The 23,340-nt window shown below is 37.1% G+C and overlaps 2 protein-coding genes across 3 annotated transcripts; both read left to right on the top strand.

The window, feature by feature from the left end:
* Positions 1 to 3,570: 3,570 nt before the first annotated feature.
* Positions 3,571 to 4,263, top strand: LOC107808020 (uncharacterized). Its single transcript, XM_016632496.2, has one exon. It carries the CDS (start codon positions 3,571 to 3,573, stop codon positions 4,261 to 4,263), a length of 693 nt encoding a protein of 230 aa, XP_016487982.1.
* A 1,723-nt stretch (positions 4,264 to 5,986) lies between these two features.
* LOC107808021 (nodulation receptor kinase-like) lies at positions 5,987 to 13,616 on the top strand. 2 transcript variants are annotated; one of them, XM_075249832.1, is made up of 15 exons: positions 5,987 to 6,379; positions 7,169 to 7,688; positions 7,833 to 8,311; positions 8,417 to 8,567; positions 8,738 to 8,809; positions 8,923 to 8,991; positions 9,183 to 9,254; positions 9,422 to 9,600; positions 10,193 to 10,416; positions 10,949 to 11,075; positions 11,161 to 11,229; positions 11,495 to 11,684; positions 11,998 to 12,130; positions 12,850 to 13,220; positions 13,479 to 13,616. In XM_075249832.1, exons 1-14 carry the CDS (start codon positions 6,286 to 6,288, stop codon positions 13,183 to 13,185), a joined length of 2,715 nt encoding a protein of 904 aa, XP_075105933.1. In that variant the 5' UTR covers positions 5,987 to 6,285; the 3' UTR covers positions 13,186 to 13,220; positions 13,479 to 13,616. The 2 variants fall into 2 exon arrangements, with proteins under 2 accessions (XP_075105933.1, XP_016487983.2); XM_016632497.2 differs by lacking the exon at positions 13,479 to 13,616 and having other exon boundaries at positions 5,988 to 6,379; positions 12,850 to 13,466.
* The last annotated feature ends 9,724 nt before the right edge of the window (positions 13,617 to 23,340 follow it).

Here is a 23,340-nt window from a genome sequence, read left to right as displayed (position 1 = left end):
TAGAGTTTAGGAAATTGAGTTCTTACAACTAAGCTCTACCACACGATCTAGAGTAGGAAGAAAGAGTGACAGTCCTAAATGCCTCGTAGCCTCCTGCTTATAAGTGTGGTGCACGACACACCCATAAACAAGACTCTACTAGACACGGCTTGTTGATTCCCTAGGATAGAACTGCTCTGATATAACTTTTTCCACGACCCAAACCGATGGACCGCGATGGGCACCCGGTACCTTACTCAATCGAGTACCAACATAACATATCTTTTCATGTCATACTATCATAGATAACTGAGCCGGAAGGCTTCCGTGAGATAAGTAAAATACAACATATGATACAACTTATACATAAGACAATGCGGGCCTATAAGACCAAAATAACCACTTTTATACTAGACTTAGGCCGACAAGGCCGTACAATCTTTCACATATACGACATATGTCTACAAGCCTCTAAGAATACATAAATGTCATAGAGGTCAGGATAGAGTCCCGCCATACCAAACAATACACGTCTAAATCATACTAACCAAACAAGCAACTCCGAAGCAAATGGAGCGCACCAACATCTTACGCTGAGCTGATAGCCTACTTGGAGGGCTCTCGACCTGTCTATCGGGACCTGCGGGCATGAAACGCAGCGTCCCCAGGCAAAAGGAACGTCAGTACGAATAATTTACAAAGTATGTAAAACGAAAATCATTAAATAATAGACATGAAAGAAACATGGAGTAAAAGACTCGACATGTAAGTGTGAGCAACTTTATGAATCTTTTAATATTTAAAATATCATGCATATGCGTATAAAAGTCATACCATGCATGGGTATATGCGTTCATAACATCATCAAGCCTCTGAGGGCATCCTATCATATCATCTCTGCCACTATGGGCAAATCATCAACGTATACCAGCTGATCAGGTGGTGGTGCGTATATAACACCATAACCTTTCCCATATCCTATATAAATATATATACGCGTATATAACGCCATCTGGTCATGGGTCAATGTGCATGTATAAATGCATGAATTGCATATGAAATACATTAATAAAATCTCTCGGTACGTCATAAGACCATTATGCTTCTGATTAATATCATGAAATAAACTTTACCAACTTACGTATTTTTGAGACCCATGAACAGATGATAGAATAATATGACACAGGGGGAATCAAGAACATAAGCATCTCTAGTATTTCTGAATAGAGTCATTTATGAAAATTGCGCATTTGCTCGTTTTGTTTGTGTCGTATAAATCATGCTAAAAGAATTAAGAGATAGCCTTAACATACCTAAAATATGGAAAATCCGTATGATATTCCTGGAAAAGGTTGCACCATACTCAATTAGAATCGTAAAAGCTCATGTTGCTAATGTGCTAAAAATTCTCGTTGGAATTATTTGATGTAGGAATTGGTTGAAGAATCACGTTGCTACTGTTTTGTAGGAATTTAAATTGTAAGAATTGCTAACGTTCTGTTTATGAAGTGTTGTATTCAAAAAATGAAGTGTTGTTAAGTTCTGATATGAAGTCCTTTGTATTCAAATTACTTTTACAAGTCTTAGTTATTTAAAATGTGAGAATGAGGTGTCTTTTAATTATTAATTAGGTTGCCACCTAATCCAAAAATGACTAAGAGTCATTTGTTTGAAAAGTGGCTTGCTGCCACGTTTGGGGGAGGGGGGTTTCATCTTATTTTATGATTTATTAATTAATTACGTAATATCTCGCTATCCGATAATTGACCAATTACCCACATAATTAAGAATTATCTCAAATTACCTAAAATACTAATTATTTTTAATATATTTTATACACCATATTATCACGGTCATATGGTACCTTGTATGATATTAGTCCATAAATATCGGGTATTATAGCTCGGACCGTAATGTCAAACTTCGACGAAACTCATTTTCTTTGATTTGCTTACCTTCTCACCTTCACGAATTTACTCATTACTTGTTTGAAATAGCATAAAATGCTTATAATCTTAAAATAATTTCATTCCCGAGCTTACGTCGATTAACTTATGACGAAACTTTAACGTACAAAAAATGCGGGATGTAACATCTCATTTCCGAGCTTTCATCAATTTACTTATGACATACTTTCACATACGAAAACATGGGGTGTAACAAATCATCATGCAATAGTTAAGTGAATATAATTTATATAGAAGATCATATATTTATTAGTTTGGTGTAAATAGTGACTATGACAAACTTGCCCAATTTCTTGATTGCTCACTCGCATCTAGTCTCTTCTTTTTATTGACCCTTCTGCTTCCTTAACGACGTTGTTGTGTACTTAACAACTATAATAATGTACTACACTAACAGCTTCCTTTCCTAATCTTTGGTTCTCCACCCAGAATGAAATGTTGACGAGGTGAACAACTAACATGAGGACGATAGGATAAGCTTTGGTTTCATAAAATAAACAATCGACGTGAGATAGAATAGTGACGAGCTGCATATTAAAAAAAGGTAAAGGTAAACAATGTCAATTACATATATCCTAAACCGACAAACAGTGAATCAGTGATGCCCCGAATATACGAGTATTATGCTGTGCAAATAATTAATGATATGGATGTTTTGCAAACTTGGACATTTGTCCAGATTCCACTTTCCAGAACTAGAAAGCTATTTATTAAACGGATGTCACCAATCAATAGTCAGTATAGCCGCTTTGACATTTAAAAACTTTTTTTAATACAGCAGTACTAAAATTTTCTGTATTTGTGCAATTTCATATGAGCATGTCCGTTGTAACATCGCTTACAACATTCAAATTAAATTATATGTCGGCATTTGACAAATTAATGAAAATATCGGACCATTGATTAGACTCCTTTTTTTTTTCAATCTAATCTGTTACTAAAGAATAGTTAATTCAGTTCGTTGTTTTTCATTTCAAATTTTATTGCGTGAATAAAGCTACTTTACAAAAAATTGAATTATAGTCGCAAGAAAAAGAAGCGTGTAATCAGGTGAAATCCCTTAAACGAATAGTTCAAAGTCATAAAAGCACTGGAGGAATCCCTTCAACCTTTTGGATTTGTTATCTCAAGGAAATGTACGTGTTTGGATTTCCGTGTAACACTGGCAAAAACCGAAATCTTAATTAGTTAGCATACTATATATGATTAATTTACCTCATAACATGGACGAAATCTTATTTTCGGTGTTAATTATATGTACTAAATTTTTAATAATTTCTTAATCACATTTTGGATTAATAAACCAGACATCAGATGAGATAAAACCAATGTAATGTGGGCCAAGATTGTAATGCAAATAAATTTGTACTTCAGTTTGAACTAATCGCATATTTTAGATTAGAGATTGTAAAATGTTCCATAATACGGTTTCTATATATTACTTACTTAACAGTCCAGTAATTATCAAAACTGTATTATAATCGATCCTTCGAATACATTTTCCCAACTGAACGAACTATCGTATCTCTTTTTACCTATGTGTCCATCTGGCGACGTTTGATCACTCTCCTTCACCAAACGTTACTCTCTCATCCAATGAGATCCAAATGCATGCAGAAAAACAATGGATAGGTACGTCCAAAACTTCCTCAACAAGCTATCTTTAGCTTTCCTCATTATAGCCAGCCTTCTCCTTTTCCTTCTTTTCATTAAAACCCCTGAAACCTGCGTTAATCCCAATCTCACAAAACCTAAGCCCCACCACCGTTTCCCCAAATCCACCTGCCATTTCTCCCACCGATCTAAAACCTCCATAAAGAAACACAACCGTCGTCTATGGTCCACAAAAGCCTGGATCCAAACAGTTCAATCATTTAAAGACCAATTCCAGACTCTACAGGCGAAGAATCTCTTCTCTAAACATTCACGGGCCCTTGTGGTCTCCGCCGGGCCGGGTCATGCGGTTATGGCCCTAAAAGAAATGGGCCTTCACGACGTTACAGGAGCTGAGCTCGTGGACTCGCCGCCGCTTGTCAGCCGCGCGGATCCGCATAATCTGCCATTTTTTGATAATGCATTTGATCTCGGGTTTAGTGTGTATTTGGATCGGGCATTGTTTCCGGATAGATATGTTAGGGAAATGGAGAGAGCGGTGAGAGTTGGCGGCGCGTGTGTAGTGGCTGTGGAAGAGTGTGGCGGCGAAGTGGTGGAGGAAGTGGTGAAATTGTTCCGAAAGTCTAAGGTGCTGGGGGTAAGGAATGTGACAATGGGTGGAGAAAAAAGGACTAGAATCGTCATGAGAGTTACAAGTGACTGAATTGGAGGATGCAAAAACCTATTAAAACTACAATAAATAGTAGATACGTACACATAACTTTAAAAATATAATGGGTTCAACGCCAAAAATAATAAATGTAGAACCCACGAAGCTAAAATTCTGGATCCGCCTCTTGGAGTATGCAGTTGATATGCTTATCCTTCCTAGTAAATTTTTTCTTCGCAATTCGGTTGAAATTGATTCTTTTTGGTGAAATATCAACTGCATGTTGGATTATCTTGCATAAGATGGTATATTCATCTACTTGTATTTTGTTACTCTTCATAAAAATGAGCATGGACGAGGGACTTTCTAATGAGCATAGACTAGGGACTTTCTCCAGGTAGATCAGAGAGTTTTAACTTAGTGATACTTTGTAAGTGTAGACTTAATATAAATGTATACTTTTGAAAAGAAAAAAAAACTAGTCCGAGGTGAAGATAAGTGCGATGTTTGTATTGCTGGTGATAGGTAGGACTACACTGGATATGTAATTGTTTGTTGTAATGATAGTCCGCAGTGAACATTCAGATTATATGTTTATATTACTAGTAGGGTTATTTCTTCTGCTTTTTTCAGTAGGGCTTGGACTACGATTTTTTATATGTGAACCCGAACCCTAATTAAATTAGTACAGCCTCTAGAGAATTGTGAAGTTTCGTTGACCGGGTGAGTTCTGAATATTAACGAAGAACAAAAAGTCAGGAACATCTCTATCTTCCCATCTGTAATATGCAAAGAACATACTGTATGAATTACTAATCGCCAACTCACCACAATTGTCTTGCATAGTTGAATGGAAGTGGCTCGATATTGTATTGACTGGTGGCTGATTATCATCTTATTGATGGAATCGGTAAATGGTACGGAGTAATGCCTGGTGTACGGATGACTTGGTAACAACTAATGAACATTTTGGCTACATTATCTGCCACTTTATGATAAGAAATAATGGTAAAACTTAACAGTCACTCCACCTTAGTTATAACTTATAAGACTTGTGTAGTTGATCTCTAACTGGACATTCACGTTCGACTTTATTGGAAGATAACGAGAAAAGCCAAAATAGTCATTGAAATATATGTCCCCTTTTAATAAGCATTAAGAAACGAATTGAAATTAAAAAAAAAGAAAAAAAGAAAATGACATTTTATAATCATTCTCGAAATAATAGCCGAAAATTTTATATTTTTGTATGTTTTATACAAAAAATAAATAAATTTTATACATTTTTACGACTACCGAATGTAAATAATTTCGACCGTGACGTAAAAGTGATTTTTGCCTTAAAAGATTCCTCTCCTCCCTGCAAAAAGAATTGGGTGGGGAGAGGGAGTGTTTGGTTATTTACAATGTTTAATTTCCTTTTCACCTTTGATAAAATAAGCAGGAAAGCTACAAACTTAATAGAAGCAATTCCAGACCAAGTTGAAAATTTTGCCTATCATTTGACTAGGGCCGAAAGGTACTCTTGGATAGCAAAATATGAGTGGGAAAAAGAGTAAAATAAGAGAAGGCTCATTACCTTGAGGTTTCGCTGCTGGTAAGTGACAAAAGGAGAGACGAATTAGAAAAGATGATTGATGAATGGTTGTTCCGCCCCATTATTATATTACCTATTTGTGCTATCATTAAACAAATGATTGTCCCACCAGACCAGAACAACGACCATAACTATTAGTTTAGTCATAATTTCATAAGCAACATAATATAAGTGACGATATCTTAGGAGTATTAATTTTTGGTTTAGTTTTTTATCTAACCTCCCTAGCAATGCTTCAAGAATAGCAACCATTGAAAATCAAAACAGACATCCAGTTTGCTTTCTGCACAAAACCTTTCTTGCTCTCTGGTAACTTGTTTTTGGTCGGCAGGCAGCTTTTAGTCAGTTCTTCAAACTAAAAGTACAAAATTTATGAGTGAAAAATTGAATTCTGTAGATAACCCGATTTATACGAGATAGGCAAGGTTAGAGTTTGAGTTGGATGACCTAATGGAGAAATTTTCTTTCTTGAGAAGAGGATGATGGAAGTGGTGAATTGCTGGAATACAAGGTTGGTGAAATGTGGTATCATCTGTCTGCTCCTGTTTGTTCAATCTGCCTTTGCACAAGAAGGTTAGTCTGAATAATCATTCTTGATGATCTCCTTAGTTTGAAAAGGAGTATGTAAATGTTATTGCTGTGATATCACTAAGACAATTGCTCCTTTCTCTTTTTTGAGTAATATTGATCATTATCCTGTTAATTTCTATAATGTTTCTGAATTATTTGAGGCGATCAGTTTTATCTTCATTCCTGTTTTACACAATTAATGCCAAAATACGCCTGAACTACTCCAGTTAGCAAATAACACGAGTGTTTTATATTTGTATCGAACTATCATTTAAGTTGCGTTTGACTAAGCCCGCAGTAAACATATGAAAGCCCAAACAAGAAATAACTTTCTTTTTCAGATGTAGTGACTTCACTGAATGCAATCCCAAAAATAAACTAAACCATTCACCACATAAAGACTCTGACAAAGCTGGATCGGCTGATCAATTACCTCAACTATCATTTAAGCTGTTTTTGACTGCTCGAAAAATAGAGCGAGTGCTGCAAAACTTCAGGGCTATAAACCTACTGAAACTGAATAATTAAGCAGATTGGAATTGATCAAGGAACACATGGTGTAAGCAGATTGAGCAAAATAAACTTACCTGCCTTACAAAACACCAAAAGATCAAACACTAGGCACATACGGATTATTACAAGAGCAAGCAGTATCTGGCTATTTGTAGTATATATATATATATATATATATGATGTTTAGGCTGATGACAAACAATCTCGTCATAATATGCAGATGTCTTATTTTTCTTCTACTTAAATCTAACTTCTAGATTTCAATGCGATTTTGAGCAGGATTTCTAAGCATACAGTGTTGTGCTCCTGCAAACTTTACTGAGCCAAGTACCAACTTAAGTTGGATTTCAGATGAAACTTGGTTCCCTGAAAACCAAAGTTGCATTATAAGGCCAGTGCACAAGAATACACCCTATGAACGAGCTCGATTTTTTAGCTCAGATATTGGTCATAAATGGTGTTACAACTTGCCAACCAGGATTGATCAAGACTATCTAGTAAGAGGTACATTTCTTTCTGGCAATCAAGTGAAGGCTCTCCCACACAGTTCTTTTGTTGTTTTGATTGGTGTCACACCATTAGCCACAGTGAAGTCATCATCTGATGAACTTAGGGTTGAGGGAATTTTTCGAGCTACTAAAAACTATACCAACTTCTGCCAATTGAACAAGAAAGGAAAATCTTACATTTCTAAGATTGAACTCAGACCAATAAATCCAGATTATCTGAAGAGGGAGCCTTCAGAAGTACTCAAACTTGTACATAGAGTAGATTCTGGAAACAAGGGTGCCGAAATCAGGTACTTTTTCGTCCTATCACGGATCTATTGTTGTATTGGCAACAGAGTATATTTTTCATGGTAATAAACACTTTTTCGTTTTAAAACAAAATAACAAACATATACAGAATCAGGAAGTGATAATATGAATACTTGCCAACTCAGGTACCCATATGACCAGTATGATAGAATTTGGAGACCAGCGTCAAATCTAGATTCAGAAGTTACTCGCATCCAGCCATCCATTGTTAAGCAGGCCAATGCAGAAACACACCGTTTATTACCTCCTTCGTTGGTGTTACAAACAGCCCTGACACATCCGGAGAGGTTGGAATTCCTGCATGAAGACCTTGACACTGAATACCATGCCTACTATCTCGTCCTGTACTTTTTTGAGCCCAATGACTCAGTTCAAGCTGGAGAAAGGGTGTTTCATGTATACATCAACAATGAAAAGAGACTCAAGGTTGATATACTGGCTAGTGGTTCCAGATACCTGGATGTAGTTCTGAAGTTCAGAGCAAACAGGGCGGTTAATCTGACTATGATCAAGGCCTCAAATTTATTGCAACTGGGACCAATTTGTAATGCTTATGAGATTTTAAAGACTATGCCTCGAGTTAAAGAAACAGCCATGGAAGAAGGTAATTTTAGTCCAAGAATGTAGTAGTAGCCGAATAAATGCATATGCAGAATTGTAGAAGAACATTTCAGAGACTACATTTATCATTTCTCTCTATATGTTTCAGTTGACATAATGGTGAATGTGAAGATGGAATTATTGCAACACAATCAAAACAATGAAATATTAAAAAGTTGGTTAGGAGACCCTTGTCTTCCTCTTCCATGGCACGGTCTAACTTGTGATCGAGTTAATGGTACTTCAGTCATCAGTCAGATGTAAGTTTCCCTCTCTATTAGAGATTCAAGGTAGTGAGGTTTATCTGAACATTATCAAGTATTATCTGTATCGTTTTCTCGACCTTATTTATACGTAGCATTGTCTGCATATTCGAGATGGATGGAGTACACTTCTAGTTGTTTAATCCTTTTCCTACTCCCTACCACAGGAATCTCTCCATGGGTAGCTTTAGTGGACCAAGCCCTCCTAGCATCCAAAAACTGATGCACCTAAGAAAACTGTATGTCCAAGCCGTTGTTATCAAGACAACTATTTCATCTGATTGATTCTCTTTCCAAGTAATTTGCAGTTTGCTATAGTTTTACTAAGCAATCAAGTTATTTGCAAAGGCAGGGATATCAGCAATGATGGCTCCAGTGACACAATCAAACTCTTTCCATCATCCTCCACATTTTCTGCAAGGTAAATGTTCTATGTTGGAATCCACATAACATAATCGCGAAACATGAAGAAGTTAAATGATATCATACAGAGAATAAGCTCTGAAGGATTATCAAAGCAGTAGAAAAAGTTATAAAAAACCTATCATGCTTCATGTGTTTCAATGAAAAATATGATGTGACACCAATATCTTCTTTTCCTTGTCCCTTCAGAAACTCCGGCAGGAGACGTCACCTCAGCAACAAGCTTTCTAAAAGCATCAAGGAATCTAATAGCACCGCAGAGTATGAGAACTTTGCCTCGTCTTTAGGAAAAAATGAATTTTCTATGTTTTTTTCCTGTTCATTTTTTCCCCGGGGGTAGGGGAAGGAGCAAAAGGATAGGAGGAGCAGGTAGCTGACAAAAAAAGGTGAAATGAGCCTAATTTCCCTTTTTCCTTTTTGTATTTCAGCAAGGGTATGGCTAATGGTAAACAAAATACAAGTTCAGCGCATAAATTTGTGATAGGTGCAGCTGTAGGTGCATCTCTCCTAGTGATCCTCGCAATTATTATCTCTATGGTTTGCCTCTACAAAAGACGAGTAATGGCAGGGCCAAAATTTAGTATGAGAAGTTACTCAGTGACAAGGAGTAAGTACACTCTCAGCACACCAGAAATAATCCTGCATGCCTAATGCATGATATATAAATTTCTGAATGCCACAAGACTTATCATATTCTTTAGGCACCTATTTTCGACCATGACAACCCATTCTTCTTTCTATTTTTTGTACTAAATAATGAGACGCCATGCACTAGTTGATTTGATCCTCTTGAAGGATAATCTAGAGTTTACATCAGCTTACTCATAAAAAAAAAAATTAAACTTTGGCCTCCACTTAAATAGGTTGTTTAGCCTACAACTTTGTTTTGCACATAGACATCATTTGAGAAATTATATTATCAATTCATGGTTCTACACATCATTGAGAAAGTATAGACAACAGAGTGAAAAGATATGTAATCTAGAAAGTCATCAAAAGTTCTTCTTCATCTTCTTGCAATAAGCTTAAGATCAGATTATAGAATCATAAAACTTTCATGATAAAACAGAAACTGTAACTTTATCATCCCTGCAAAGGAGCTTTTCAGACAAGAATTAAGCAATTTGAAAGAGTTAATATTCTGTAAGATCTAGTACTTTTAATGAGGGAATATGCTCAAACTTTTCTATCAAATACAGATGCAGTCTATTCAGTACCAAGCACAAATACCACCTTGAAGTCAATATCTATCAGGAATTTCACATTGGAATACATAGAAGCTGTTACACAGAACTACAAAACTTTGATAGGTGAAGGTGGCTTTGGATCTGTTTACCGTGGTACCTTGACCGATGGTGAAGAAGTGGCTGTAAAGGTCCGGTCAGCCACTTCAACTCAGGGAACTCGAGAATTCAATAATGAGGTATCAGTCTAGAGCATTTTTAAACCAATTTCCTCCTAACTTTGACATCTGCATTAAACCAATAAAACAGATGCTAACTAAAATGTGAAGAAAGCGTCACCACAATGTCGGAGCATCAACCTTCTATCTTCTATTATTGTTCACATAGGGAATCAAACTAAACTACATGCTCAACAAAGTAATACTTTGTCTCACAAATCCCATGATTCTCTTCATAATTACTCCCTGCGAACATTGCTAACCTCTGAAATATTCTGAATAATGTACTGGACACGAAACAGCAATATTAAGCAAAAGTTAACCAATTATTTCAAGCTTTTGTAGCCATGCCCTTAACTTGATGTTCTCACATGTCTACAAAATGATAATTATAGATTTGTAGATTTATCACTTCCTCTTCCTGATTTGGCTTGCGGTCTTCAGGAGACATCTTCTACAATAAGTGCATCTTATCCATGTAAATGTAGTTAAGCCATACATAACAAATAACACAGCTTGCAAACTAACCTCGTACTATCAATTTGTATTACAGCTGACCCTTCTCTCAGCTATTACGCATGAGAACCTGGTCCCTCTTCTTGGCTACTGCTGCGAGAATGACCAACAAATTCTGGTTTATCCCTTTATGTCAAATGGCTCCCTACAAGATCGGTTATATGGTACTTCACATAAAAACAAATTCCTAGTTCCTCTTTCACATAAGAACCAGCACTAATTTTTTGCTTTTTCGCTCATCGTGCTTAGGAGCAGCAGCAAAAAGGAAGACTCTAGACTGGCCAGCCAGACTTTCCATTGCTTTAGGTGCAGCAAGAGGCAAGTAACGCAAGGCTCTGCTATTGATACAGCTCTTCTGTGAAATAAACAATATCTATGTACTCAAGCACGCATTAAATAAAAGAAAACTTGTTTACCTCAGAGAAATAGCTGCAAGGCATATCCCGAATCTAATACAGCATAACAATCAATCATTCCTGAGGACTTATCATATTATCACAAGGCACATATGTAACAGAAAATACCAATTCTTTGTTTTCAATATGTTATATCCTCTTCCCCTGAACCCTTTGAACATCTTCAGGTTTGTTGTATCTTCACACTTTCTCGGAGCGTTGTCTGATCCATAGGGATGTTAAATCAAGTAACATACTCCTGGATCAAAGCATGTGTGCCAAGGTTGCTGATTTTGGATTTTCAAAATATGCATCTCAAGAAGGGGATAGTGGTACTTCCTTAGAAGTAAGGGGAACAGCTGGGTACTTGGACCCAGAGTAAGTATAATCTCTTCTAGGTTGAATTGTCATTAGGAAATTAGAACAGGAGAATTATTTCTAAGACAGAGACTAATGCATGGCTCTGCAACCTTAATATGGATTATTCAAGATGATTGTTATTTGAATCATCGCCAAGAGAATCTAATGGGAGTTTCTCGATTCTTAATAAATGCATAAACAAAGAACCCAAGGTATCAGTATATCTGTTGAATAATTCACCTTTGTTATGAATTCACCATAACACAAAATGTTTCAAAAATATTTTGGGGAAATCCAGCTCATGGCCTCTTCATGAATTCCTTTTGCATAGGTACTACTCAACCCAACATCTATCAGCAAAAAGTGATGTCTTCAGCTTTGGAGTTGTCCTACTTGAAATCCTAACAGGTCGAGAGCCTCTCAACATAAACAGGCCAAGAAATGAGTGGAGCTTGGTTGAATGGGTAAGAGTCAACTTAGCAAGCTTTTCTTTAACTGAGATTCTCCAGATACAACTCGCTACTATTACTAAATCCTATAAAAACATGAACGCCAAGATGAGAAAAGTTCTCCTAACATTTTTTTTTCTTAAAGAACTAAATGGTCACCTAGACACTAGGCAGAGAGCAACCAACATATGGAAAATGGTGAATCCAATAACCGACTTAAACTAAGAGTCGGAACAAAAACCTGTACCCCCCAAAGCAGGAAGCCCATTTTCAAGCTTTAATATGACCTCCACATCATGTAGAAGCAACCTTCTGTCAAAACTATACTCCCCTCTCTTGAAACACAAAATTGGATTATATTAAAGTCAGTTCACACTCAATCAAGGAAATTTCATGTGACCTGAAGATTCACGAACCAGAACTGTACAATCTCATCCTATTAATTATATTGCAGCAAACTGCAGTGCAATGAAAAAGACCGAAAAGCTAATGCAGATGTATGAATAGCCTAGCCTCAACTACACCTGTCATGTGTGGGGAAGCTCAACTTTTCTTTTAAACACATAAAGAGCACCTTAAGTATTTAACTTTTTAATTATTATCATTGACGTAGTAATTTGGAGCTACTCCAATGATAAACTTATGTTGATTGCTTAACTACTTAGCCCTATATATACTTAATTGGTTTGCATATTTAAATTTACTTATATGCAAGTATCCACTTTGACGTACAGGCAAAACCTCTAATAAGAAACTCAAGAGTTGAAGAAATTGTGGATCCAACACTCAAGGGAGGGTATCATGGTGAGGCACTGTGGAGAGTGGTAGAGGTGGCCTTGGCATGCACAGAGACATACTCCACTTACCGACCATGTATGGCGGACATCATAAGAGAGCTTGAGGATGCATTGATAATAGAAAACAATGCATCAGAATACTTGAAGTCCCTGGACAGCTTTGGAGGATCAAATCGTTTCTCTATAGAAAGGTCCATTGTCCTACCACCTATTAAATCTCAAATAGAATCATCAAGTCTCCTCTCAAACCCAGCTCCTCCACAACCAAGATAATTATTCTAGTGGATTGGATAAACTGACTGCAATAGGTAACATATTTCTCTGAAAAGTTCCTAGAGAAATTTTTGCAAATTACTCCTCAAATTCCATTAACTTAAAATGTCATTATTTGTACATTTGGCAGAAGATTTTATAATGTAATAGATCTTCCTAATAAATGCCCTTTAGTTGGAATTGTCAATTTACACTTTTCTTCCACTCTGAGCATGGCTTAAAACAGCCTGAAAACAAGCATATATTGTACTTGCATATAAAGAAGTTTATAATTATTTCTTCTACCAATATAGGGAGGAAACAACTTTTCAACAGCAGAAGCGGAACAATTGTTAAGAAATGCAAGATCAAGAGTTAGAAACACTCTAAACTTGACGAACCATCAAAAGCAATTACCATGGCTGCTTTTTAGTCTGATAATTGATAGAAACGGAAGACCTTTCCACGTTAAGGCAGAAGTAAATATGTTTACCAGTGTATGACAAAGAAAACACATGAGATAAAACATATTCAAACAAAGAGTTGCTCAGCCCCATCATTTGAGCTGGTTTAGATCCTGGAAGATACAAACAAAGTTAAGAAATTAGAGGATGAAGGACCAAATTTTTGCATGTCAGGAAAAAGGTCCAGCTAAACTAAGAAATTAGAAGCTTGTATGGAACAGGTATATATATATATATACATATACATATACATATACATATAAACTCTAGCACCCAATGTCCTTCTTCATCAATAAACTGAGATCCAGATAATAATTCTTGTGTGTAAGTTTTTCTCATTTACATCCTGGTAGAGTGGTAAAATGAAAACAATTACTACTGGAAAGAGATGCAGAGTATTGTAAGAAATAAGCAGCAAACACTAGGATTAAAATGAAAAAACAAAAAAGAATACGAGAAGCAAGACCGCATTTTATGTTTTATATAAGCTGAATAAGAGAAGCTGAAACGAAGGGAAAAGTTCAGGACCAGCAGATTAAGGTTGTCTACAAATTACAATCATATAATAAAGGCTAGGAGATTCAGATCCTTAAGTAGAATAAATAGCAACCTTTGTTTTAACCACATTGATTTTATTTATTTATTAAGACACGTCGAATTCCTATTTCCACCAGTTTGCTAAAGGATTTGCATTGAACTAAACCGGGAGTAGCTGAGAATGAAGTAGAATCGGAGTGCAAATCAGACATTGAACAGAGCTAGGACTTCAAAGCAGTTCCAAACAAAACTCCAATGTATTAAAGCTTCTCATTCAGCGGTACCTATAATATACTTCTCGTCGTGGCCTCTGTACTCTGTAGAACGAAAATGGCGACAAAAAAAAAAGAGGAGATGTATAAAATAGAAAGAAAAAAAGGAGGGAGAGAGAAACTACCGAATTGGAGAAGATGTAAGATATGTTGTTCCCATTTCACAGGAGCAACAGAGGACTCACTACACGATTCACTCTGAGCTGACAGTCTGTGAAGCTGACTCACCTTGTTGACTCGCTCCTCTTTTTGCTATTTTTCTTGTTCAAGATATTTGGTCTAAGGTTTTAGAAGGAAAAAAAAAATACTTTGAGAAGCGGCCAAATACTATTTAAAAAAAAAATTCAAATCAATTAGTCAAACACAAAGTGTTTCTCACCAAAAATACCTTTTTAAAAAACACTTTTCATAATAAGTTAATCTTAGAAGTTTGGCCAAACAGGCTATAAGATATTTCTCGACGATAACAAATAATAGAATGAACAATAAATTCAACTCTTAAATTCTAGATGATCTTTAACATGTTAATCTAACATTAATAAAAAAAAAGTTAAGGAAACAAAGAAAATTTCCATGTAAGAAAGAAGAAAAAAAAAAAAGGAAAACTTTGCGTTGTGTAATCATTAAATATCGAGAATAAAAAGAAGACAATTGAACTATGTATGTCAAAGCTAATCCCAACCGTATATACATAAACTTAGCCCTGCAATAAACTTGTTTTAACCAGCAATTTTCTGTTAATATTAAAGACAATCAGCCCAACCTTTCTATCATTTTATTGACTCGTAGTAGATTTGTGGAAAGAAAACTAATAAGTAATAGTTAATGTCAATATTGTGGCCACCTAATTTTTGCCCCATGCCTAAAATATTCTTAAATAGTTTTAATTGCCTTTATGAAATTTTCGGAATTTTCTCATACTTAATAGCATTTCAAATCATGAAAATAACGAAAATATGTTATATTTTTATTCTTTGCATTTTAAATCTAATTACATTTTTAGTTGCATTTTTAAAACACCAAAATCACAAAAAAATAATAATAATACATTGATCATTTTCTTTGCATGTTTAAATTGATTAGTTTAAATTAATTCACAATTTTTAGTGGCTTAATAACGCAAAATAGGAGTAATTAGGAGTTCAATTAATGGCTAAAAGAGTAGTCGAAACATTAGCAGAAGGCTTTTCGAAAACCATTGTTCAGCAGTTTTCTTTAAGCAAATGTCAAGAAAAAAAATAGTTCCCTTTTTTTGGAATTCAACCACAAATATTTTGAGTTCTACGTTTAGATTTTCGGGGACATTTTGTTGGGTATCCCTCAGAGTGTTGCTGCATTTGCTGTTAATCATTGTTGCGATCGATTGTTTAATAGAAGACATATTTCTTCATTGCTGATTTTTCTGCGACTAGATACTTTTCTTTACCATGTAATTTACCATGTGATACTAAAATGTGTTCTTAAATGCTAAAGGCATGAAGTTATGAGTTTATTTATTATTTTTAGCACTTCTTGATTATATTATTTTACCATGTCGAATCAGTTATCTCTTTGTGTAAGCATACTAGTTTAGCTTATCTTGTAATTGTAAAGCTTTGAAGTTGTAGTAATAATTCTAGCTTTTCGTTCATATTCATGCATTCTTTTATTTTTAATATGATTTATTCCTATGAGAAATTCGTTGAAATGTGCTAAGTTTTCGAATTTGTATTTAAGAGTCAATCTCTAGATGTTTGAATATCTAAAACTGCTCGAGCTTCACAAGTCTAGATGGAAAAATGGTGTTACTTGTTTTATTTTGCTTTCAGCTTTTCTTATTTTTTTTTCTTCTTTGTCTTTTCTTGTTATTATAAAATTTCTGCATCTAGTTGAATATTTGTCTTTACATGTGGTAGTATGAGTTCCAGAATTCCATGAATACATTCTAGTCTCTTTTTAATGTTAAATTCAATTTTGATTTCTTTAGTTTAGTTTAAAAGGGGTATTTTGCTAGTTAAGCTCAGATCTTGTGGGAAATTATTTTATTATCTTAAAAAATCGTTTTCTCCAAGATATTAAATCAGTTTAGGCCTAAGTCAATTTAGTAATGAGTTTGTTGGAATTAATTCTCAACTAGGTGAATGGCTTTGGGCTGTGTGGCTACCAAACGATAAAAAGATTTGAGCCAAAGAATTTAGCTCACAAATCAATAAGTTAGCCCAACTTTCTATAACTCAAGGTCTTGCAATAATCTCAAACTTAGGAGTTGAACAAATAATGAACACCGTTACAGTGCTTTAGGCGCGCTTTTAATTAATCTATCGTGATTATGTATACGTTAGCGTGACATAATTGTGATTTCCAAATTAAAATCGAATTATGCGTTCGCACAACTTTGAGCAAAACAATAATAAATTATTATTAGTTGTGTACACGTACGCGTGACAGGACTTTGACATACCAAACAGAACGAGTACACGTACGCATGACTCGTTTCAAGATAATTCCATAATCACGAATAATCAAGTAATTTAAAGAGCGATAAAAGGTAAAACACACATAGATTCTAAAATACGTAATTAAACAATTTAATTAAGCCAGGTATGATTAAAGTGACCGTGCTAAAACTACAGAACTTGGGAATGCCTAACACCTTCTCCCAGATTAACAGAATTTCTTATCCGGTCTTCTGGTTTCGCGGACCTTAAAATAGAGTCAAACTTTGTTCGATTAAAATAAACCGGTGACTTGGGACACCATAAATATCCCAAGTGACGACTCTGAATAAATAAATAATCTCATTTCGATTAGTGTCACTTTAATTGGAAAAACTCCATATCCCCTCGAGAAAAAGGAGGTGTGACAGCTCTAGTGACTCCGCTGAGGATAAGAACCTAGAACATCTGGTTTAGGGTTCAGAATTCGAGCTGTAATGTAATCTGTACTTAGCTTTATTGTTTGTTGATATTACTGTGTTTGTCGGCCTAATGTTCTAATTGTCGCTCATTTACCACTTTAATATTATTTGAACTGTATTAAACTGTCTTCCTACGCCTCCCTTCTAAGTCTTCTAAAAATATGGTGCACACCACGCATGGCCCACTTTTCTATTAGAAGTCATACCAAATAGAATGAAGTTGGATCAGCAACTAGGCCAGGTAGACTTTCATGTTCCCGGTACATTGCCTCCACCTCGGCTCGAGCTGTCCGCTTGGGTAAGCCATGTTTAGAACACACACCCAGGTTTAAACCTAGAATAACATAGCCTCATGTCGGATCCCTAGTAGGAACGTTTTGTTTGCATCAAGTGCATTTGATTTTAGGGACTCAACACAGAGGTTGGGTCCGTCTAGGACAGTGTATCTAAATTAAAAGACCATTCTGATGCATCCTATGTGTTACTTGCACATTTGTCTATTTAGGCTTGCATGTTGACCGGCTTCTAGAATAGGAAAAGAAAATCTAAAAAAAATTAAAAAAATAAAATAAGAGTGAGAGGTAGGTATTTAAAAGATTCCAAAACTCTGCCGAAATTTCAAAAAAAAAAGAAAGAAAATAAGCCAAGGTTTTCAAAAAGTCATGTTTCCCATGTTCCGCCAAAACTGGCCAAACTACGCAGGTCTGATTCTCACCGGATATGAGATACGTAGGCAAACCTCATCGATTCCGGCCCCAATTTTAAAAAAAAATCCAAAAATATTTTGTGATGACCCCATCATCACTTGTTATATAAGTCGATTCTGTGTTCTGAGGTTTTTAAAACCTCTTTTTATCTCACCTCGATTTGTGTGCGCAGTCTGGGTGCGTTTCCGGTAAACTTTTATGTGAAAACTAAGTAAAATAAGGAAATTGACTTTTAAAATTGAATAAAGTTGACTTTGGTCAATATTCTTGGTAAACGGACCCAGACCCGTGATCCGACGATCTCTAGGGTCCGTAGTAAAATTTGGGACTTGGGCATATGTCCGGAATCGAATTCCGAGGTCCCAGGTCTGAGAAATGAATTTTTTAAAGAAAATTAGTTTTTGAAAAGTATAAGAGTTTTTGGAAATGAAAAGATGTTTGAAATTAATGGTATCGGGCCCGTATTTTGGTTTCGGAGCCCGGTACAAGTTTGAAACAATAACTAGGTTGAATTTGTAAAATTTGGTAAAGATCGGAATTAGTTTGGTATAAAACGGACTTAAATTTGAGAAATTGGAAATTTTGGTGTTTTTGAGTGATTTCATGAATTTGGGGTTTAATTCATAGTTGTTGATGTTATTTTGATGATTTGATTGCACGAGCAAGTTTGTATGATGTTTTTAGGTTAGGGTGCATGTTTGGTTTGGAGCTCCGAGGGCTCGGGTGTGTTTTTTGGATAGGCCACGGAGTGAAATTTGACTTAGGAAAACTGCTGGTATATTGCAGATAGCTTAGCTCGCAATTGCGAAAACCCATCGCATTTGCGAAGATTGGACTGGATAGGGAAACTTCGCATTTGTGAAGCTTATGTCGCAAATGCGACCTTGACAGGCACCGCAATTGCGAACATTGTTCGCATTTGCGAAGAAAATAGACATAGGCCATCCTTCGCAATTGCGAAGCTTTGGCCGCAATTGCGAGTTCGTATTTGCGAAGATCTCATCGCAAATGCGATATCTGCGCATGTGTAAATCATAACTTAGCCGAAAATTCTTCATTTTTTAAACTTTCTAAAAACCTAAACTCTCTTGGGCGATTTTCTAAAGAAAAGTTCATTTCCAAATCGAATGTAAGTCATTTCTAACTCATTTTCTTTAATCTCTAACATCTTTTCACATGATTTCAACTTAAAATCAAGGGTTTTCATGGGAAAAATTGGGTATTTTGGGTAGAACTTAGGATTTTCAATTTTTGGGGATTTGAACCTCGATTTGAGGTTCGATTTCAAAACAAATTATATATTTGGGTTCATGGGTGAATGGGTAATCGGGTTTTGGTTCGAACCTCGGGTTTTGACCATATGGGTCCGGAGTCGATTTTTTTACTTTTTGGGGAAATCTTTATAAAACCTATTTTCATACATTAGAATTGATTCATTTAGTATCTATTGATATCGTTAAGTAAATTGTGGTTAGATATAAGCGAATTGGTGGTGGAAACAAGAGGTAAAGCGGTAGTTGAGGCTTGAATTGTGTTCGGGGCATCGAGGTAAGTGTTTGGTCTAACCTTAACTTGAGGGATTAGGAGTTGTGTCTTCTTTGCTATGTGTTAATTGTTGAGTACGACGTATAGGCATGGTGACGAGTATCTATACGTTGGTGTCAAGCATGCTCGTGAGTCTTATACTAGGATTAATGTGACTCCGTTTCATATTGTTCATGCTTTATATGATGATTTCTATTGTTGAACAAGGTTTGTGGAAGTATTATTGGTAATTGGACATTCTAGAGCGTTGGCTCAAGTTGAGAATTGAGTTGTGAAGTAAATGGGAAAAAGAGAAGAGATTTATGATATTGTCTCCCTTGACGGGATATTGTTGCTATAGATATTATCTCCCTTGCCGGGATGTTATTGCTTTTGATATTATCTCTCTTGCCGGGATGTTATTAGTCATGATATTGTTTCCCTTGTCGGGATATTGTTGTTATACTATTGCTCCCTTGCCGGAATTTTATTGAAATATTATTGATTCCCTTGCCCAAATTGCTTCATGATTGTTACTTGGGTGAGGAAGAGTGTAAACTACGAAGGGTGATGTCGTGTATGATTTTTGAGAGTGTTAATGCACGAAGGGTGATGCTGTGCCAATATTGTGAGGTAAAAGCACGAAGGGTGATGCCGTGTCGCATGATGTACAATGGCGTGCCATGACATGATTGATAATACATGAAGGATAATTCTGTGCTATGATTATGTGAGGTAAAAGCACGAAGGGTGATGCTGTGCCAATTATATTGATTCTTGTGGTGAGGACGAGAGTAAAAGCACAGAAGGTGATGCCATGCACTTGCCTTTGATTTTTGATCCTTGATTGATAATTGAACTTTGGTGTTCCTTATATTTATCTACTGTTTTTCTATTATTACTTGATGTTTCCCGCACCATGTTTCCCCCTCATATCCTTAAGTGTACATTTCTGCCTTTATCTTCCGCTGTATATGATTTAACTGCACAGGTTTATTTGGTAGTCTTGTCCTAGCCTCATCACTACTTCGCCGAGGTTAGGTTAGGCACTTACCATCACATGAAGTCGGTTGTGCTGATACTACACTCTGCACTGTGTGTAGATCTTGGTGCTGCAGCTTTTGGACCTCAGTGAGATTGTTGCTTCAGTCTATCAAGCGACCCGAGGTAGTCCTGCAGGCATCTGCAGGCCTTGGCGTCTCCTTCTATATTCCCATTTTGTTTCTTTTATATAAGAAACAACTTTGTATTTATCTTTCAAACCCTTATTTGTAGTACTCTTAGATAGTCTGTGAAATTGTGACACCAGTTCTGGGTAGTTTATGTTTAAGGATTTGTATTGGTAATATTTAAATTATTACATTTTGTTCTTCCGCTTATTTAATTCTATTGTTTATATAATGTTAATTCATAACTGTTAAAATGATTGAAAATGGAAAAGGTAATTATTTGAAATGATTAGCTTGCCTAGTTTTCACTAGTAGGCTCCATCACGACTCCCGAAGGTGGGAAATCCGGGTCGTGACAAGTTGGTATAAGAGTACTAGGTTGCTTAGGTCTCACAATTCACAGACAAGCTTAGTAGAGTCTGAGGGATCGGTACGGAGACGTCTGTATTTATCCCCAGAGGCTACAGAGTTAGGAAAAACTTCGCATCTATTCTTTCCTATCATGCGACTTGATTTTCTAATGCTAATTGAACTTCCACTATGTTCTTTCACAGATTGTGAGAACACGTACCGCTTGATCAGTTGACCAACAGCCCGAGCTCCCAGTAGTAGCTCATGCGAGGGGCAGAGGTCAAGGTCGTGCTAGGGCCCAAGGCAGAGGTAGGGCTCAGCCCAGAGCTCGAGCAGCAGCACCCGCGACGGAGCCTCAGGTTGAGTTTGATGATGAGGTTCCAGCCTAGACAGTTCTAGCAGGACCAGCTCAGGTCCTAGAGGGGTTCATCGACACCCCGGTACATCAGGATGCTCTGGTCCATCTAGTGGGCCTTATGGAGAGTGTTACACAGGCAGGCTTACTTCCTGTAGCACGAGTCGTCTCTCAGGCTGGATGAGGAGCCCAGACTCCTACTACTCGCACTCCGGAGCAGATGGCTCCTCAGTTTCAGACTCCAGTAGCTCATCCAGTTGGGGTAGTTCAGCCTGGTGTTGTGGCGCAGACCGAAAAGGGGCCAGCTATGTCTGCTGATGCCTTGTGGAGGTTGGACAAGTTCACCAAGCTCTTCACTACTACTTTTGGTGGTACTTCTTCTGAGGATCCCCAAGATTATTTGGACAACTATCATGAGGTTCTTCGGAACATGGGGATAGTGGAGACCAATGGGGTCGACTTTGCTGCTTTTCGTTTGTCTAGATCTGCCAAGACTTGGAGGAGAGATTATTATTTGGCTAGACCAGCTAGGTCACCAGCTTTGACTTAAGATCAGTTCTCTCAGCTATTTCTGGAGAAGTTTCTTCCTATCACTCAGAGGGAGAACTATCGGAGGCAGTTTGAGCGTCTCCAACAGGGTTCTATGACTGTTACTCAGTACGAGACCAGATTTATTGACTTGGCCCGTCATGCTCTTCTTATACTTCCCATTGAGAGGGAGAGAGTGAGGAGGTTCATTAAGGGACTCATTTAGCCTATTCGATTGTACATGGCTAAGGAGACGAGGAGCGAGATTTCTTTTCAGGAGGCGGCCAATATGGCCAGGAGAGTTGAGATGGTCCAATTGCAGGGGAGTGGTCAGGGGTCTGACAAGAGGCCTCGTCATTCGGGCAGATTCAGTGGTGCCTCATTTGGAGGCAGGGATTCTTTTGGTAGGGGCCATCCTTCTAGGCCGTTTTATTCAGCACTTCAGGCTTCTCATGGTGCTCTAGGTGGCCGTGGTTCTCATAAACAGTATTCTGATCAGTTGCTCCACCGTGCACCGCCAGCTCCTATCAGTGCACCTCTGCTCCAGAGTTTTCAAAGTGGTTATTCGGGCCGTCAGGGTCAGCAGTCTCAGCAGCTGAGGGCTTGTTATACTTGTGGCGATACGAGGCATATTGCTAGATTTTGCCCTCGAGCACCGAGCAGCTCTCAACATCAGGGTTCCTGTGCCATGGTTCAAGCAGCGGGTGTTTCACCGCCCGCTCAGCCGGCTAGAGGTGGAGGTAGAGGTGCTAGAGGTGGAGGTAGAGGTATTAGAGATGGAGGTCAGGCTGTTAGAGGTGGAGGCCAGCCAGTAGGAGGCCATCCCAGAGATGTAGTTCAGAGTGGTGGGGCCTAGCCCTGATGTTATGCTCTTCCAGTTAGGCCTGAGGCTGAGGCCTCTGATGCAGTTATCACAGGTACTGTTCTAGTTTGTAGTAGAGATGCTTCAGTTCTATTTGATCCACGGTCTACATACTCTTATGTGTCATCTTATTTTGCACCGTATCTGGTCATACCTAGTGATTCCTTGAGTGCTCTTATATATGTGTCTACACCGGTGGGTGATTCTATTGTGGTAGATCGTGTCCATCATTCATGTATAGTTGTGATTGGGGGTCTTGAGACTCGAGTAGATTTGTTACTTTTGGACATGGTTGATTTTGATTTCATATTGGGGATGGACTAGTTATCACCTTACCATGCTATCTTGGACTGTCATGCCAAGACTGTGACTTTAGCCTTACCGGGTTTACCTTGTTTAGAGTAGATAGGGACTCCTGGTCATTCTACCCGTAGGGTTATCTCATACATGAAGGCTCGGCACATGGTCGAGAAGGGGTGTTTGGCTTATTTGGCATATGTTCGTGATTCTA

The sequence above is a fragment of the Nicotiana tabacum genome, chromosome 3, assembly GCF_000715075.1.
Source record: "Nicotiana tabacum cultivar K326 chromosome 3, ASM71507v2, whole genome shotgun sequence".
Classification (NCBI taxonomy): Eukaryota; Viridiplantae; Streptophyta; class Magnoliopsida; order Solanales; family Solanaceae; genus Nicotiana; species Nicotiana tabacum.
The sequence above is the reverse complement of the archived record's forward strand: the minus strand, read 5'-3'. Positions and strand labels throughout refer to the sequence as shown.